Source organism: Dryobates pubescens, chromosome Z (assembly GCF_014839835.1).
Source record: "Dryobates pubescens isolate bDryPub1 chromosome Z, bDryPub1.pri, whole genome shotgun sequence".
Classification (NCBI taxonomy): Eukaryota; Metazoa; Chordata; class Aves; order Piciformes; family Picidae; genus Dryobates; species Dryobates pubescens.
In genome coordinates this window covers 138,168,545-138,184,922 of record NC_071657.1, presented here as the reverse complement: position 1 = coordinate 138,184,922, position 16,378 = coordinate 138,168,545, and the positions used below count along the sequence as shown (strand labels likewise).

The following is a 16,378-nucleotide window of genomic DNA, read 5'->3' as shown; positions in this document are numbered from 1 at the left end:
CTTTTTGTGTGATCTGAAGGTTGACAGGGGGTAGTAAAGGCCTTTCCCAGATGTTCCTTCCTGTCCTTCCCAAATGGCAGAGTCACCAGGAAGGAACTCATTGCACTGATTAGACTTCAAGTCACAATCAAAAATAATTACAAGAAGAAAAATCTCTTACTGACACTGCCTGCAGATATGGCCCTCTCACCTCAGGAGGACTCCTGCCCATGTCTTGGTCCAAGTCATCTGATTTTGGTTAAAGCCTCAAAAGAGTATTGAAGAGCATTAGTGTGTGAACAGCTGATGGATTTATTCCTCTGGATTTATGGTGTAGATTATATTCCTCAAATGAGCAACAGGTGCAGGATGGAGGTACAGTTTGTGTTTAATTAGTGTAGCATACATGATGCTAGATCACAGAAACACTCAGGTTGGAAGAGAGGCTCAGGATCACCAAGTCCAACCCAGAACAGATTGCTGGGAAGAACTTTCTCCTCACCTTGAGTCTAAACCTCCCCTGGCACAGCTTGAGACTCTTGTTCTGGTGCTGGTTGCCTGGGAGAAGAGACCAACCCCGACCTGGCTACAACCTCCCTTCAGGGAGTTGGAGAGAGCAAGAAGGTCTCCCCTGAGCCTCCTCTTCTGCAGGCTAAGCAACCCCAGCTCCCTCAGCCTCTCCTCATAGGGCTGTGCTCCAGACCCCTTCCCAGCTTTGTTGCCCTTTGTTGCCCTTTGTTGTCCAGCCACTCTGCCCCCAGCCTGTAGCACTGCATGGGGTTGGTGTGGCCAATGTGTAGAACCTGGCACTTAGATGTGTTCAATCTCCTGCCCTTGGACTCTGCCCATCTGTCCAGCCTGGCAAGGTCCCTCTGCAGAGCTCTCCAACCCTCTAACAGATCAACTCCTGCCCCCAGCTTGGTGTCATCTGTAAATTTACTGATGATGGACTCAATGCCCTCATCCAGATCATCAATAAAGATATTGAACAGGATGGGGCCCAGCACTGATCCCTGGGGGACACCACTGGTGCCTGGCTGCCAGCTGGCTGTGGCACCATTCACCACCACTCTCTGGGCTCAGCCTCCAGCCAGTTCCTAACCCAGCTCAGAGAGCTGCTGTCCAAGCCATGGGCTGACAGCTTGGCCAGGAGTTTGCTGTGGGGGACGGTGTCAAAAGCCTTGCTGAAGTCCAGACTACATCCACAGCCTGCCCCACATCCACCGGGTGGTCACCTGGGCATAGAAGGAGGTCAGGTTGGTGAGGCAGGACCTGCCCTTCCTAAATCCATGCTGGCTGGGCCTGAGCCCTTGGCCATCTTTCAGGTGTGCAGTGATTTCCCCCAAGATGATCTGCTCCATCATTTTCCCTGGCACTGAGGTCAGGCTGACAGGCCTGGAGTTTCCAGGTTTCTCCTCCTGGCCTTTCCTGTGGATGGGGATCACGTTGGTGTGATGGTGCTGGGTGATAGGTTGGACTGGATGATCTCTGAGGTCTTTTCCAACCTGGTTCATTCTGTAGTCTGTATCTGAACTTGTTAAATTGAGCATTTGTTTAGGCTGTGCAGCCCCAGTAGGTAATTGTTATTCCTCCCCATTCTCTTTTTCCTTTTCCCTGGTCTTTTAATCCCTTTTGTGTCTATTCTTTTCAGCCTGGTTTTAATTAGCATGTGCATTAATTGGGGAGAGAAGAGGTCACCCAGTATGTTTGTGCAACGAGGCCTCCGCTATGAAAGAGAGCAGCGCTGCACCGCGAGCAGATAATACCGGCCTGAAACAAGGCTGTGCTCAATTCCAGCTCTACCCTCCCAAGCAAATTAACCATGAATCAGTAAACATTTATTCAGCCCTTTGAGAAGGGAGAACCCAGTTCAAACAAGCACAACAAATTAGCATCTCCATTTCTTTTTCCTCCTGAGCGTTTTCACTCCGGTTGTCGCTCAGGCTGAAAGCAGGCACGGGGAGGGGGGCTTTGTGGTGCCCCTGGCAGCGTGCTGGGGGAGGAGGCTTGCGTGACAAAGTGCAGTTTGCCTGCAGAAACAATCTGCAGGAAAAGATGGGAGCTTGTCTGAGCTCTGCCTTTCTGAACAGGCAGTTCCCGTGGCGGGCGGCACGGCCTTATCGAGGGCAGGACAGGAGGGAATTGGCAGTACATTAGAAAGCCTGATTAAAAGAGGGAAAGTTGAAACTGCACTCCTGTCAGCTGTTTTCCTCTACAGGATATTGAGCCATTCCTGTCCTAACCAGATACTGATTGCTTCAAGCTTAGTCCAGAAGTGCCTGTCAAAAGCGTTTCCTCAGCTGCTTTTGACGTGCTGGGCTCGGAGTGGGTTCCTGAGGAGTTTTATGCGGCGCAGTGCTGGAGGCATTGGCCTGCTCCCTGCTCCTGGCTGTGGGAACAGAATCAGAGCCCCTGGGGCAAACATCAAGTGCCTCCACATTCCTGAAAAACTATTTAAACCTTGTAGCTGAGGCTCCTGATCCGTTTCTGTGGAGTGGAAGGTGCTGCCAGGTGGTTTCTGGTAGCTAGGAAGCTGCAGAAGATTGCCTCACAACCACCATCTATCACTTTTCACAGTCACAGAATGCTAGGGGCTGGAAGGGACCTCCAAAGCTCATCCAGTCCAACCCCCTGCCAGAGCAGGAGCACCTAGAGCAGACCACAAAGGAACACATCCAGGCAGGTTTTGAGTGTCCCCAGAGAGGGAGACTCCACAACCCCCCTGGGCAGCCAGTGGGGTTCTGACATTCAGGAGGCCCACAGCTTCTTGTTGTCACTTCCAGACTCCTGGAAGGATCAGTTTTTCAAGTAACAAATAACTGGGGAAAAACTAGTAGTGCAACACTGTAATCCTGTGAGGAGAGCTGTGGGATGGAGCACACATGGGCAGAAACGGCAGAGGTTCAGGCAGGATCAGCACACTTCATCCTACCGCCTCCCTTATAGTCCTGGGCTTAAATAGCTTCCATCTGTGGCTTCCTGGTGATGGGTTTAGATTCAGTGTTACATCCAGATTACTCCTCTTGCACTGTAAATGCAATGTCCTCTGGTTGGTGAGATTGGGCTGCAAACACATCTGACTGCAGGATTCATCTTGGGTGCATGTAACTGTGAGACAGAGGAGAAAAAGAGAAGGGCAAGGAGGCTGGGGAGGGGTCTGGGGCACAGCCCTGGGAGGAGAGGCTGAGGGAGCTGGGGTTGCTTAGCCTGCAGAAGAGGAGGCTCAGGGGAGACCTTCTTGCTCTCTACAGCTACCTGAAGGGAGGTTGGAGCCAGGTGGGGGTTGGTCTCTTCTCCCAGGCAACCAGCACCAGAACAAGAGGACAAAGACTCAAGCTGTGCCAGGGGAAGTTTAGGCTGGAGGTGAGGAGAAAGTTCTTCCCAGAAAGAGTAATTGGCCATTGGAATGTGCTGCCCAGGGAGGTGGTGGAGTCACCATCCCTGCAGGTGTTTAAGAGGACACTGGATGAGGCACTTGGTGCCATGGTACAGTTGATGAGATGGTGTTGGGTGGTAGGTTGGACTTGATCATCTCAAAGGTCTTTTCCAATCTGGTTAATTCAGTTCTATTCTAAATACTGTGTCATTAATATTAACAAAGGAATTGGTGAGCATTCTTGTGGAAACATCAGGTTAGTATCTGCCTGTCTGTCTAGAATCTCCCCTCTAAAGAGGAAAAATCAGCCAGAGGAAGGTTAATCTGTGAGAGGCTTTGGAAATGAGGCCAGAGGCTTATAGAGCAAGAGAGGTCTGCTGCTCTAGGCATGACAGGAGGTCAGCAGGCAACTTCAGGAGATAGCAGAAGACAGGGGAAGATCAAGTTTTGACCACCTGCACACCAAACTTTTGAAGGTATAACTCTGGTCTTGGTGCTGGAGCATGTCCAGAGAAGGGCCATGAGGATGAGCAGAGGGCTGGAGCTGCTCTGCTATGAGGACAGACTGAGGGAGTTGGGGTTGTTCAGTCTGGAGAAGAGAAGGCTCCCAGGAGACCTCATTGTGGCCTTCCAGTATGTGATGGACACTCCAAGAAAGCTGGGGAGGGACTTTTGAGGCTGTCAGGGAGTGATAGGACTGGAGGGGATGGAGCAAAACTAGAAGTGGGTAGATTCAGATTGGATGTGAGGAAGAAGTTGTTCCCCATAAAGGGTGGTGAGAGCCTGGCACAGGTTGCCCAGGGAGGTGGTGGAAGCCTCATCCCTGGAAGTTTTGAAGGCCAGGCTGGATGTGGCTGTGAGCAACCTGCTGCAGTGTGAGGTGTCCCTGGCCATGGCAGGGGGCTTGGAACTGTCTGAGCCTTGAGGTCCCTTCCCACCCTGACAATTCTGTGAGTCTGTGATTTTTTATTCCCATGCATAATAAAGTTGCTGTAAAATGACCCAGCATGAGCTAAGTGGAATAGGTCCTTTAAGATATCAGACAGTATCAATTTAGACTGGACAAAATTCATGCTATCCTTGAATGGAAAGTAAATCCCTCATTTCATATTCACAGCTACAGATTTGCAGTGAAAATGCTCGTTTGTGCTCCTCTGCTGTTTGGTTTTTAAAGTAAATAAATGTTCTGGATCTTGAAGTCAGCCAAAGAGCAATTTCCTTTAGAGGAGAGTACCTGTGATGATTGATTGCAAAGTTACTGAAGGTAATGAGAAATTACACAGCTTTGGAGAACCTCAGATTCTAGTCCTACTCCTAACACTAATTCTTCTTTTGCCCTGTTGGTTCATCACAGCTTCTGATTCTTGAATACTTCAGTCTGGGTGCAATCATAGGAGCCCAGGATGTAAGGAGTTGGAAGGGACCTCTGGAGATCAAGTCCAACCCCCTTGCCAGAGCAGGAGCATAGAATCCAGCACAGGTCACACAGGAACACATCCAGACAGGGCTGGAAAGGCTCCAGAGAAGGAGACTCCACAACCTCTCAGGGCAGCCCTGCTCCAGGGCTCTGGGACCCTCACAGCTAGGAAGTTCTTCCTCATAGAATCATAGAATTGTCAGGGTTGGAAGGGACCTCAAGGATCATCTAATTCCAACCCCCCTGCCATGGGCAGGGACACCTCACACTACAGCAGGTTGCTCACAGCCACATCCAGCCTGGCTGCAAACACCTCCAGGGATGAGGCTGCCACCACCTCCCTGGGCAGCCTGTTCCAGCCTCCTGTGCTGTAGTTTCCATCCCTTGCCCCTTATCCTATCACAGGGTGCAGCTGAGCAGAGGCTGTCCCTTCCTTTTTGACACCCAGCCCTCAGATCTTTATATGTATTTATTAGCTCCCCTCTCAGCTTTCTCCTCCCCAGACCGGCAGCCCCAGCAGCCGCAGCCAGCGCTGCTCTTCCCACTAGTTAATGAATGGCTTCCTTCCACCTGCATGGCTGACACCGCTCCCCCCCGGGCCCGGCCGAGGCTTGGCTGAGGGACACGGGGCTGAGGGTGCAGGAGGAAGCAGCTCCTGCATCTGCGGCGCTGAGGTCGGGGGGCAATGGCTCTCGGAGGGCAGCAGCCACCGCCGCGGCTTCCAGAGGCACCGGAGGGAATGAGAAGGCAGGGCCCAGGAATGTGGGCGTAGCAGTGCCGGGAGGCGCTGAATAAACAGGGCGGTGTGTATTTAAAGGAATTGCCCAGCTTAAATAAACAGCTGGGAGAACAGCTCAGGGAATTGGCTCCTCAGAACCGCCAACTATGGCTTAATTTTAGGGTCAGGGAAGACCTGGAAATGACCTCACTAATGATTAATAGGCTTGCCTAACCTGGTGTGCCTGCGAGGTGGGCAGGTGGAGCTTCCTTTGCACAGCTTTCAAACAAACATTGCATTAAGCTTTTTTTTTTTCTTTTTTCCCTTTTAGATCACAGTCTGTAATAAAATCTGCTTCTGACAGTGTAGCATTAAAAACACTCCAGTGGATTCTCATCCTTGGGCTCGGGCCTATTGCCCGCTTGAAAAGAGGTTTTTGACTATGCGGTGAGACCCCCTTGTGGGATGCTAGACAATAGACAGACACAAGTGGTTTCCTGATTGCACTCAGCCACCCACCCAGCGATGAGGTGTCTGGCCCAGCTGGTGAAACCTTGGAAGAGTTAGTCTCATGCTGATTTTAATCTAGTGCTGTCACCAGTGTTTATAGTCCCTCACATTCCTCACAGGATGCTCTTCCCCATCAAGACACGGGCTCAAGGGGATGCTGGGGGAGGTGTATGAGAAGCAAAATCTCCTCTTTGTAGCCCAGACTATTAACATGGGAAGCACAATGAATCTGAAGTTGCTTAGAAGGTAAAAAAAAAGGGTTGTGAATATTCAGAAATTAGTGAAACCCCCATGTGTATGGCTGCTTCAGGGTACCCTGGAATGGAAATAGACCTGGATGTAGTCAGGAGATACAGAGCTACATATCTAGCTAGCTATTTATCTCTCTGTCTGTCTATTTACCTATCTGTCTAATTGTCTATCTATCCATCTATCTGTCTATCTATCCATCCATCTATATCTATACATCTATCTATCTATACATCTATCTATCCATCTATCTGTCTATCCATCCGTCTATACATCTATCTATCCATCCATCTATCTCTCTATCCATCCATCTCTCTATCTACCCATCTGTCTATCTATCTATCCATCTATCTATCTATCTATCTACCTATCTATCTATCCATCCATCTATCCATCTATCTTTCTATCCATCCATCTCTCTATCTACCCATCTATCTATCTATCTATCTATACATACATCTATATATCTCTATATAGCTATATATATATCTATACATCCATCTATCTATCCATCCATCTATCCATCCATCCATCCATCCATCTATCTATCTATCCATCCACCTATCTATCTGTCTATCTATCCATCTGTCTATCTATCCATTGATCTACCTATCCATCTGTCTATCCAACTGCCTGTCCATCTTCTATCTATCAATCTACCCATCCATCCATCCATCAGGTTGCCAAGGCAAAAGAATCACAGAGATGTGAGCAAGGCCACAGCAGCAAGGCAGAAGTGGCCTTTGTCTTTGGTAGTACCTCCTTGCTCTGTGACCAGCCTTGTGCAGTAGGAAGAGGTGCACTCACTACCACATCCCTTCCCACCCTGGCAGTGAGAGAGAAGAGAATTCTTTCTTTCTACTCTTTTCTACAGAAAGTGAAGAACTGAACTGTTGAAGTACATAAGGAATCCAAGGTGTCTAGAGCAGGACTTGAGGAAAACAAACATCTGCTAGGACATGCAAGCACATGATGGGTTCAAGCCCTGCCTCATCTTTTACTTGACTACACTGAGGAGGTCTGTGTGATTAATGTTAATATTGGCAATAGTATTGCTAGTGCAAACATCATTAAACCTTTCTGTTAACTGAAGCACACTTCTTTGAGATGCCAGCGTTTGTGGAAGCATTCCCTTTAGAGCTGTTACCTACTGTATAGCCTCTTAGGGACTTTCTAGAAAGACCACTGTCCTCCAGGTAATTTTCTGCTCTATATTCAGTTTTTATTCAAGGGGGAGCTTTTAATGTATTTGGCCCCATCCTGTTCAATGTCTTTATTGATGATCTGGAGGAGGGGATTGCGTCCATCATCAGTAGATTTGCAGATGACACCAAGCTGGGGGCAGGAGTGGATCTGTTAGAGGGTAGGAGAGCTCTGCAGAGGGACCTTGCCAAGCTGGGCAGATGGGCAGAGTACAAGGGTGTGAGACTAAACACATCTAAGTGCCAGGTTCTACACACTGGCCACAGCAACCCCTGGCAGAGCTACAGGCTGGGGTCAGAGTGGCTGGAGAGCAGCCAGGCGGAAAGGGACCTGGGGGTGCTGGTTGGCACTAGCTGAACATGAGCCAGCAGTGTGCCCAGGGGGCCAAGAAGGCCAAGGGCATCCTGGCTTGCATCAGGAACAGTGTGGCCAGCAGGAGCAGGGAAGTCATTGTGCCCTGTGCTCAGCACTGGTTAGGCCACACCTTGAGTCCTGTGTCCAGTTCTGGGCTCCTCAGTTTAGGAAAGATGTTGAGCTGCTGGAAGGTGTCCAGAGAAGGGCAACAAAGCTGGGGAGGGGTCTGGAGCACAGCCCTGGGAGGAGAGGCTGAGGGAGCTGGGGTTGCTTAGCCTGGAGAAGAGGAGGCTCAGGGGAGACCTTCTTGCTCTCTCCAACTGCCTGAAGGGAGGTTGTAGCCAGGTGGGGGTTGGTCTCTTCTCCCAGGCAAGCAGCACCAGAACAAGAGGACACAGTCTCAGGCTGTGCCAGGGGAGGTTTAGGCTGGATGTTAGGAAGAGGTTCTTCACAGAGAGAGTGATTGCCCATTGGAGGTGTTTAAGAGGAGACAGGATGAGGCACTTGGTGCCATGGTTTAGCTGATGAGATGGTGCTGGGTGCTAGGTTGGACTGGATGATCTCTGAGGTCTTTTCCAACCTGGTTAATTCTGTGATTCTGTAAACATGCAGCTAAAACCAATTTCTTCTTTCCAGGGCAAGTGATTTCTTTCTCAGCACTGGGTGTTCATCAATAATCCCCATAAATGGTAAAAGCTGTAAACTCCAAGTTATAATTAGATCAGGTAGATTTTTGTTGTTGTTGTTGAAAAGGAAATAGCTTTTTTTTTCTTTTGCCAAGGCTGTCAGTGACAACAATGCAAAAGCCAAAGAAAATATTCACATTTTTCACCCTAATTTGTTCCTGAACAATGTGAATCCTTTTCCTCTTTAGGAGGAAATCTCAGCAGGCTCTCCCAGAAGTTATGTCTGGGTCTAAACTGCTACCCACTTCTCAACCAGAGGTAGGCTGAATAGCTTTGGAGAGGTTCAGCTGTGGATTTCTGGGCTGTTTTCAGAGGGTTGCTTTTGCAATGTACTCCCTCAGAGCCACCTGTCTGAGGAATAAATTCCGTGCAATGGATTGCTGTGGGCAGAAGAGGTGCTTCTGCAGGAGGGGTTTTGTGAGGCAGCAGTCTGATAGGATGTTTGCCCTGAGAAGCTGCCTGGAGCTGGGGAAACTGTCCCTGGGGAGCTCAGATGGGTGCACAGAATAATAGAGTGGTCTGGGTTGGAAGGGACCTCCAAAGGTCATCCAGCACAACCCCCTCTGCACTCAGCAGGGACATCCCCAGCTAGATCAGGCTGCCCAGAGCCCTGTCCAGCCTCACCTTGAATATCTCCAGGGAAGGAGCCCCAACCACCTCCCTGGGCAACCTGTTCCAGTGTTCCACCACCCTCAGAGTAAAGAACTTGTTCCTCACATCCAATCTCAATCTGCTCTGCTCCAGTCTGAAGCCATTGCCCCTGGTCCTGTCCCTGCAGGCCTTTGCAAACAGTCTCTCTCCATCCTTCTTGTAGTCCCCTTCAGGTACTGGCAGGCTGCTATTAGGTCTCCTTGGAGCCTTCTCTTGTGCAGGCTGAACACCCCCAGCTCCCTCAGCCTGTCCTTGTAGCAGAGCTGCTCCAACCCTCTGATCATCTTCATGTCTCTCCTCTGGACCCTCTCCATCAGCTCCATGTCCTTCCTATATTGAGGGCTCCTGACCTGGACACAGTACTCCAGGTGAGGTCTCCCCAGAGCAGAGCACAGTGGCAGAATCACCTCTGTGGCTCTGCTGGCAATGCATCTTTTGATGCAGCCCAGGCTGCCACTGGCCTTCTGTGGCAGAGCCCGGCAGCAGGTGGCCACCACGGCCAGCTTGCAGCTTGCCCACAGCCCAGGCGCTCCCAGCTCTGCATTTGGGTACAAGCACCAAGACTTGGCTGGGGCTTTGGTACAATATCAGTTAGTAGCTGTCTCTGCTAAGGATGCTGCTTCACCTCTGCTTACCTCCTAGCAAAATTAGCATCATCACACCCCACCTACTTCCCTCTGACAACAAAACTTGTCCCCAGCTACCCTTGGAGGCAGCCTGCTGCCTGCAGCCAGCTCGGCTCAATCTTTCCTCTCCCACCTCTGAGGCTGACTCACTCTTACCACCCTCAGGCCTGGGCAGCAAAGCTTTTGCTGTCACCCACACATCACCTAGGCTGAAATAGGCTTGTGGACTCCATGGCACAATGTGACATTCACTGATCCCACCAGCTGCTCTTCTCTCCTGGGCATTGTCACTTCACCTTTTGCTAAGTGGCAGATGAGTGACTGAAGTCATTCCTGTTCACGCAGACAGGCAGGAGAGAAGTGATCTCATTTCAGACAAAGTTGCTGAAGGATCTGCTGATGGGTATAAAAGGAAGGGAACTGCATCAAAGCAGTGTGAGAACAACAACATTGCTTTTGTTTGTTTGCTTTCAGAAAGACAGAATTAACCAGGATGGAAAAGACCTCAGAGATCATCCAGTCCAACCCAGCACCCAGCACCATCTCATCAACTAAACCATGGCACCAAGTGCCTCATCCAGGCTCAAGCTGTGCCAGGGGAGGTTCAGGCTGGATGTTAGGAAGAAATTCTTCCCAGACAGAGAGATTGGCCATTGGAATGTGCTGCCCAGGGAGGTGGTGGAGTCACCATCCCTGGAGGTGTTTAAGTCTGGATGAGGCAGTTAGTGCCATGGTCTGTTTGATTAGATAGGGTTGGGTGATCAGTTGGACTTGATGATCTTGGAGGTCTCTTCCAACCTGTCTGATTCTATGATCCTGTGATCCACCTGGGGCTTCCAGCAACACAGTTCTGCTGTAGCTGTCTCAAGCTGTGCCAGGGGAGGTTTAGGCTGGATGTTAGGAAGAAGTTCTTCCCAGCAAGAGAGATTGGCCACTGGAATGTGCTGCCCAGGGAGGTGGTGGAGTCACCATCCCTGGAGGTGTTCAAGAAGAGCCTGGCTGAGGCACTTGGTGCCATGGTTGAGTTGATGAGATGGTGCTGGGTGATAGGTTGGACTTGGTGATCTCAAAAGCCTTTTCCAACCTGGGTAATTCTGTATTGTATTGTGTTTTAATTGTTTTGTGATGCAGACGAGGGTCCAATGTCTCCCTGACCTTGGACATGAGCAGCCTGGGGAGCGTGGAGCCGTTCGTCGCTGTGCCGACCCCGCGGGAGAAGGTAGCTATGGAGTACCTGCAGTCCGCCGGCCGCCTCCTGACGCGCCAGCAGCTGCGGGAGGCGGTGGCGTGTTCTCACCTGCTTCAGACAGAGTTCATGGTGAGTCTCACAAGCTTTAAGGGAGGGGCTCGGGCAGAACTGGTACATCAGAAACTGCTGGGGAGCAACAAAATTAATTGGGCAACATTTGAATGTGAAGTTACAAAACAAGAGGGAGAGGGAGCTGCTGGAGAGAGGCCAAGGGAGGGCTGCAAGGATGCTGAAGGGACTGCAGCACTGCCTGGGGAGGAGAGGCTGAGAGCCCTGGGGCTGTTTGGTCTGGAGAGGAGAAGACTGAGAGGGATCTGATCAATGTCTATCAATAGCTGAGGGCTGGGGGTCAGAAAGGGACAGGGACAGCCTCTGCTCACTTGTGCCCTGGGATAGGACAAGGGGCAGTGGATGTAAACATTTGGAGCTTAGACTGGCCTCTGCTGTGAAGGACAACAAAAAGTCCTTCTATAAATACATTCTATTCTATTCTAAATGCAGAAGTCAAAGTGTCTGCATTATTTACATCTGTGTTGACCACAGAAGAACTTTTTGACTTTCCTGCCTCTGTGGTAAGACTAGGTTGAAACAAGCCACTTCAGGACCTGATACTATCACACAGTCTCACAGAACATTAGAGGTTGGAAGGGACCTCCAGAGCTCATCCAGTCCAACCCCCTGCCAGAGCAGCATCACCCAGGGGAGTCCACACAGGAAGGCATCCAGGTGGGATTTGAAAGGCTCCAGAGAAGGAGACTCCACAACCTCTCTGGGCAGCCTGCTCCAGGGCTCTGGCACCCTCACTGCAGAGAAGTTTCTCCTCATGCTGAGCTGAAACCTTCTCTGGTCAAGTTTGTCTCCATTGCTCCTTGGCTTATTGCTGTGCACCACCCACAAGAGCTTGGCCCCCTCCACTTGACCCCCAGCCCTCAGCTATTGATAGACATTGATCAGATCCCCTCTCAGCCTTCTCTTCTCCAGACTCAACAGCCCCAGGGCTCTCTTGACAGGGGAGATGCTCAAGTCCCCTGAGCATCCTCCTGGCTTGAAGCATTAATGGAAGAGACTAGAAGAAATCAATAAAATGAATAAAAGCTCCTCACTGGAGTAAGCCACTGCTGACACAAGAATCCTGAAGGAGATCCTCTGTGCAGTTACTAATGTGTTAACTGGGCAGGTTATTCATGGATTAACTTGGGCCCCAGCAGGTAAGGAATCAGAGGGCCAGAGAGAACAGGAGTTTTTCAGAAGGGCTCCAGAAGAGATGCAGATAACTGCAGGCATAGAGATCTGACATCTAAACCACAGCAACTGGAAGGAATTACAATAAAGAAGCCAACAGGTAGAAGGAAAGTTGTGGTACAGTGGGGAATAATCAACACAGTGTAGCACTGGAGGAGCTGATGCTTCTCAGAGTGAAAGGACATCACCAGTGGAGTCCCAAAGGGCTTCTGCATACAAAAGAGACTGTGAGAGGCTCTAACAGAACCCTCTACAATCATAATAGCAAGAGAAATGAATACAGAGTGATCATTCCTGGGTTTTCATGCTAAAAGACCAGCATCAGCTGTCCAGTACCACACAAAGACAAGCTTTTCTCCTTCTGCTTCCCTCAGATGCCTTCCTACTGGTCTCTGGCTGGTCTCTTCTCCCAGGCAGCCAGCACCAGAACAAGAGGACACAGTCTCAAGCTGCACCAGGGAAGGGTTAGGCTGGAGGTTAGGAAGAAGTTCTTCATAGAAAGAGAGACTGGCCATTGGGATGTGCTGCCCAGGGAGGTGGTGGAGTCCCCATCCCTGGAGGTGTTTAGGAAGAGACTGGATGGGGTGCTTGGTGCCAGGGTTTAGTTGATGAGATGGTGTTGGGTGATAGGTTGGATTCTATGATCTCAAAGATCTCTTCCAACCTGGTTAATTCTATTCTATTATTCTATTCTATTCTATTCTATTCTATTCTATTCTATTCTATTCTATTCTATTCTATTCTATTCTATTCTATTCTATTCTATTCTATTCTATTCTATTCTATTCCATTCCATTCCATTCCATTCCATTCCATCCTATCCCATCCTATCCCATCCTATCCTATCCTATCCTATCCTATCCTATCCCATCCTATCCCATCCTATCCCATCCTATCCCATCCTATCCCATCCTATGCTATCCTATCCTATCCTATGCTATCCTATCCTATCCTATCCTATCCTATCCCATCCCATCCCATCCCATCCTATCCTATCCTATCCTATCCTATCCTATCCTATCCTATCCTATCCTATCCTATCCTACCAACTGCTGCCAGGGTACCAGAGAGCAGGAGCCTAACATAACCAACTACCCAACCCAGCCTTAGCCTCATGTTTAGCTTTTACAACTCCCTAGCAAACAGAACAGGAAAAGCTGTTTAAGACTGGTTTGATAACAGCCCTTTAACAACTAAAGCCACATGGCAATGTGTGTCCTGAGAAGGCATTTAAGAGCAGGAAGACCTATCCAAGCCCTTGAGTATGCTACAGGTCTCACAAAGCCATGTGGACAATCCCAGAGCACGTGGCCCACGGGCTTTCCTTTTGCTTCACATTTGTGCATGTGAATGAATAGAACAAAGGCTGAGTGCCACCCTGCTCCAGAAATAGCTTTCCATTGTGAATAATTGCAGCCCACCAAGCAGCCCTCTTCCTCACCTTTAAAAAGCCAGAGTGTAGAGTAAAAGTCATTTGCTTCAGGAAAAAAAGATAACCCCCTCAGCTGCTTCAACAAAAATTGGCCATGGACAAAAACATGCCAGCAGCATCCTTCTGTCATCACTTGCTCTGAGGGGTGGGGGGCAAGTGGAGGGGGGCAAACTCCTTTTTGGTGGTGCACAGTAACAGGGCAAGGAACAACAGCTACAAACTTGAACTGAGAAGGTTTCAGCTCAACATGAGGAGAAACTTCTTTGCAGTGAGGGTGGCAGAGCCCTGGAGCAGGCTGCCCAGAGAGGTTGTGGAGCTTATATATTCTTTCAAATTATAGCTAATCATAGAGTCATGGAATGGGCCAGGCTGGAAGGGACCTGCAAAGCTCATCCAGTCCAACCTCCCCACAGTCAGCAGGGACATCCCCAACTAGATCAGGCTGCCCAGGGCCTCATTGAGCCTCACCTTGAATATTTCCAGGGATGGAGCCTCAACCACCTCCCTGGGCAACCTGTTCCAGTGTTCCACCACCTTCAGAGTCAAGAACTTCTTCCTGATATCCAGTCTAAATCTCTGCTCTAGTTTGAAGCCATTGCCCCTGGTCCTGTCCCTGCAGGCCTTTGCAAACAATCTCTCTCCAGCCTTCTTGTGGTCCCCTTCAGGTACTGGCAGGCTGCTATTAGGTCTCCCTGGAACCTCCTCTTGTCCAGCAGCCTCCTCTTGTCCAGCTCCCTCCAGCTGGACGAGCTCCAGCTCCCTCATCCTGTCCTCATAGCAGAGGTGCTCCAACCCCCTGAGCATTCTCATGGCCCTTCTCTGGACCTGCTCCATCAGCTCCATGTCCTTCCTACAGTAAGGGCTTCAGAGCTGCACACAGTACTCCAGGTGAGGTCTCCCCAGAGCAGAGCACAGTGGCAGAATCACCTCTGTGGATCTGCTGGCAATGCATCTTTGGATGCAGCCCAGGCTGTGATTTGCCTTCTAATGTGTGCATATGTTTAATTGAACAAATCAGTTCCTATTGCCTGTATAGCTGCAGGCTGTAATTTGCACATGTCCATGCTATTTGCAGTCTCCTGGCCTTATGTTCCCCCCACATTAGCAGGATTGTTATTCCCATAGCATCCTGGTTGGTTTTCTGGCATAATCTCTTGCTTTTCACAGCCAGTTCCAGAACAAATGTCTTGTGTGTAGCTCTGTGGTCTGTGCCCTTGGCCCCTGAGTACTTAGCCCTGGGAGGAGCCCACGGACTAGAAGGTGTTTACAGGATGTAAGTGATTAATATTATTAATTGACCTTGTGGAGCCAGAGAGCTGCATTCCTGTTGTCAACCCAGAGGCATTTCTGCCTCTGCCAGTGGCTCACTGGCTGATGAGCTGTGTTGGAGGTACAGCAAGCAGCAAGAGGGAGACAGCAGAGCAGCTGGAAGAGCCCCACTGACCACTGCCTCTTGCTGTGCAGGCAGAGGACTCTTCCTCACAGGTCTTTTTCCAGTCTCTGAAGATGACAAACACAGATCACATTAAGCACAGGCTTAAGAAACTGCTCTCCAAGTCCAAGGTCCTGCAGCTGGGTTAGGGCAGTCCCAGGCACCAATATAGGCTGGGCAGGGACTGGCTGGAGAGCAGCCCTGAAGAAAAGGCCTTGGGGGTGCTGGGGGAGGAGAAGCTCAGCAGGAGCCAGCAGTGAGCACTTGCAGCCCAGAGAGCCAAGCAGAGCCTGGGCTGCAGCAAGAGAAGCTCCCTCAGCCTCTCCTCACAGGGCTGTGCTCCAGACCCCTCCCCAGCTTTGTTGCCCTTCTCTGGACACCTTCCAGCAGCTCAACAGCTTTCCTAAACTGAGGAGCCCAGAACTGGACACAGGACTCAAGGTGTGGCCTAACCAGTGCTGAGTCCAGGGCACAATGACCTCCCTGCTCCTGCTGGCCACACTGTTCCTGATGCAGGCCAGGATGCCCTTGGCCCTCTTGGCCACCTGGGCACACTGCTGGCTCATGTTTGGCTGCTGTCAACCAGTACCCCTTCTGCCTGGTGTTTAGCCTGGAGAAGAGGAGGCTCAGGGGAGACCTTATTGCTGTCTACAGCTACCTCAGAGGGGGTTGTAGCCAGGTGGGGGTTGGTCTCTTCTCCCAGGCAAGCAGCACCAGAACAAGAGGACACAGTCTCAAGCTGTGCCAGGGCAGGTTCAGGCTGGATGTGAGGAAGAAATTCTTCCCAGCAAGAGAGATTGGCCACTGGAATGTGCTGCCCAGGGAGGTGGTGGAGTCACCATCACTGGAAGTGTTTAAGAAGAGCCTGGCTGAGGCACTTGATGCCATGGTACAGTTGATTAGGTGGTGTTGGGTGATAGGTTGGACTGGATGATCTCTGAGGTCTTTTCCAACCTGGTTGATTCTGCGTTCTGTGCTCTATCCAACGTTGCACTTCTCTGCTGCAGCTCTGCCCTTCTCCACTCCCCCTTTGCTAGAACTGTTGTGCATTTTAAGCTCTCTCCTAACCCTGTAAAAAAGTCTTTGCTGTTAGTAATGGCCCAGAAGTGCTGCTGGGCAGTCAGCCCCTCACCCTGAGCTCCGTGTATATCAGAGGAAGGGCGCTGACAGGCTCCAGGTGGGAGCCACTTCTTTTTCTTTCGAGATTTGCTGTCAGGAGACAGTTGTGTAGCAGCAGATGGCCTTCTGGTGATC

The 16,378-nt window shown here is 50.3% G+C and overlaps 1 protein-coding gene across 1 annotated transcript in view; it reads left to right on the top strand.

The window, feature by feature from the left end:
* The window catches only part of PTPRR (protein tyrosine phosphatase receptor type R), a 160,274-nt gene that overhangs the window by 108,668 nt on the left and 35,228 nt on the right, over positions 1 to 16,378 (top strand). The window contains exon 7 of the mRNA XM_054178738.1: positions 10,901 to 11,087. Coding sequence (XP_054034713.1) covers positions 10,901 to 11,087 — 187 coding nt within the window. The remainder of the gene's footprint in view (positions 1 to 10,900; positions 11,088 to 16,378) is intronic.